General features: G+C 38.6%; 1 protein-coding gene across 1 annotated transcript; it reads right to left on the bottom strand.

Moving 5' to 3' along the window:
• Positions 1-595: 595 nt before the first annotated feature.
• On the bottom strand, positions 596-1,522 carry LOC116629325 (olfactory receptor 6F1-like). The gene has a single exon (XM_032399625.1). It carries the CDS (start codon positions 1,520-1,522, stop codon positions 596-598), a length of 927 nt encoding a protein of 308 aa, XP_032255516.1.
• Positions 1,523-3,216: the final 1,694 nt, after the last annotated feature.

The raw sequence follows: 3,216 nt of genomic DNA, 5'->3' as shown, positions 1-3,216 counted from the left end.
GCATCCCAACAGCTAGACTCCCACCCCCTTCCATTTATCCTCCAATATCTGCCCACGGAATCATGGATCCCTGCTTCATACCTTGAAACAAACCGCCTGTGACATTCTGTTTTAGAGATCCTGATCTATCTTCTCACATCTCGGGCTGATTTCTTGGGTATTCAAATGGTTTGGTAGATATCCAGCTCAATTCTGGAGACCAGTTGGAATAGGGTCCCCTACTTCTCTGCCATCTTTTTTGAAAATCACTACTGGGTGTTATATGCAGCTAGTGAATCATTGAACATTACAACAAAAACTAATGATGTACTATATGTTGGCTAATTGAATTTAAATTTAAAAAATGAAAAAAAAAAGTCAAGGACAAATCTAACTCAGTGCACACATTTTTTTCCCCTTAAAGAGTCCGGTTTACTTATAACAAGAACTCCATTTCCAATTATACATAAAAAAGTAGAGCAAGTATATGCAGTTTTTTTCTTCCCCTTCATTTTCTTTTTTCTCCTGTATCAAGGAACATTTTCTTTTTCCCTCCATATTCTTAATTGGAGAGATAAGGAGATAATTAACAGAGCTCTGTTTTATTAAGGGCAGTTTATTTTCCCTTCCACTTCTTCAGCAGCGTTTCTCTTACTTCCTTGTTACGGAGAGTATAGATGAATGGGTTTAGAACTGGAGTCACCACAGTGTTCAGGACAGTCACAGCTTTTGTAAGATCCAAGGCCTCTTTGTTGGAGAGGCGGACATGAAGAAAGATCGTGGACCCATACCAGATGAGCACCACAGTGAGATGTGAAGAACATGTGGAGAAGGCTTTGCTCCTGCCGCTGGCTGAAGGAATCCTGAGAATGGTGCTGATGATGTAGATGTAGGAGACCAGGGTGATGAGGCATGAACTCAGGATGACCACAAAAGCAATCACAAAGGCCACGAGTTCCACTGCCTGTGTGCTGGTGCAAGCCAGGGTGATCCAGGGTGCAATGTCACAGAAAAAGTGGTTGATTGTGTGGGGACCACAGAAGGACAGGGTGCTGATGAGGGCTGTGGGCACTGCAATGGCCAGAAAACCGCACAGCCAGGATCCCAGGGCTAGCTGTGCTGAGAGCAGGCTGCTCATGATGGCCCCATAGCGTAGAGGACAGCAGATGGCCAGATAGCGGTCATAAGCCATGGCTGCCAGGAGGAAGTATTCTGTGCAGCCCAGTGAGAAAACAAGGTACATCTGCAAAAGGCAGCCAGTAAATGATATGGTTTGGCTTCTCCCCAGAAGGATGGCCAGAGCTTTGGGGACCGCAGCTGTGGTATACCAAATCTCCAAGAAAGAGAGGTTGCTCAGAAAGAAGTACATAGGTGTATGTAGCTGGTGGGATGTACACACCAACATCAAGATAGCCATGTTACCACTCACTGTGAGAATGTACATCACCAGAAAAAGCATAAAGAGAGAGAGCTGAAAGACCTGGGACCCAGGAAAGCCCAGCAGGAGAAAATCCTGGGAGAGAGTTGCATTGTCTGTGCCCATTGAATTTTGAGATATAGTGGTAAATAGAGGCTACACACTGAGGCTTTTGATCTAACCACACAGTCTTAGAAAAAGAAAAGAAAAGGATTCATGAGTGTGCTTCAGTAACTGAATGTAGACTGACAGTCAAACATATGCTGAGTGCCTGCTCTGTATTTGGAGCTGTGTTAATATCAAGTAATCTAATAATATGGAGAGATATGTGCTATTATCACCAATTAGTCGTTGAAGAGACTTATGTGTGAAGCATTTTAGCATTTTTGCAAAGATTGCAACATAGCTACATTTCAGATCCTATATGCAAACTCAATCTTTGGACCTGCATCATCCTATTCTGGACATGCCCAAGCACAGCTATAGATTACATCTAAACACACAAAAGGATGAGCACTTCGTGTTGACACAATTCACTACATTGTAACTAGACTGGTCTAGTCCTGGTCCTTAAATGAAAATATGTATTTTTCTTTTCTTTTTGTCTTTGTGTCTCAAATGTAGGTTCTAGTCACTTTCATGTTTGACACAGCTTTTGAATTGGTCTTCTTCTAATTTTAAGCTCTGACCTCAAAAATAATGTTCAGAAGTAAACTATAAAAAAAGTTTTAATTAGTGTAAACTTATTTTTGTCTTCTCTGACCTTAAATATTTCATGTATAAACTTATTAATGTGATACATTCTTTACACCAAAAAATATTTCCATGTTAAAAAGGGATTTAAGGCAACTGCTTCCTGCATCTAAGACACCTGGATACTCATTTGGAGGGATTACACTGAGAATGGGCTAAAAACAGAAAATCATTTTGAAACTAGTTATTTTCTGAAAAGAATAATTTAAATTCCAGTTAGTTAACACACAGTGTAATATTAGTTTCAGGTGTACCATTTAGTGATTCCATGCTTACATACAACATCTGGTGCTCATGACAAGTGCACTCCTTAATTCCCATCACCTAACTAACTGGAATTTAAATTAAATATATATATTTTTTTATATATATATATTTAATTATAATATATATATATATAATATATATATAATTATAATATCAGTTATTATAATGATATATATGTATATAATCTTATTTAGATTTAATCAAGAATGATGAGTGACAGAAAAATAATGATGATGGTGATCATTTTTGGTTAAGTCCATTTTTTATTTCAGATAATCAAAATATGTTTCTCTTTGTCACTAAGATAATCAATTTCCACTTATGTTACCATTAAATAAATTATTTAAAAATAGTATAATCCATTTCTGAATGCTTCTTTTTTAGGACAGAATCTATAAATTAGAAGATAAATTGGGAGCCCTTACTGTCAAACATGCATATCAAACTAAAACTTACACTTGAGGGGCGACTGGATGGCTCAGTCATTAAGTGTCAGCTCAGGTCATGGTCCCAGGGTCCTGGGGTCGAGCCCCGCATCAGGCTCCCTGCTTGGCGGGAAGCCTGCTTCTCCCTCTCCCACTCCCTCTGCTTGTATTCCCTCTCTTGCTGTGTCTCTCTCTGTTCAAATAAATAAATAAAATCTTAAAAAAAAATAAAGCTTACACTTGAGAAGGAAATTTTGAACAAAGTTTAAGCGGACTTTTGTGTCTTCAGTCTTTGCATTCCCTTGTGAAAGAATGTCCCCTCTCTTCATCTTCATATATCACACTCTTACACCCTCTAAAAGAAATATTATCTCC

The sequence above is a fragment of the Phoca vitulina genome, unplaced genomic scaffold (genome assembly GCF_004348235.1).
Source record: "Phoca vitulina isolate PV1807 unplaced genomic scaffold, GSC_HSeal_1.0 scaffold614, whole genome shotgun sequence".
Taxonomy (NCBI): Eukaryota; Metazoa; Chordata; class Mammalia; order Carnivora; family Phocidae; genus Phoca; species Phoca vitulina.
Note: the sequence above shows the minus strand (reverse complement) of the source record. Positions and strands in the feature narration are given on the sequence as shown.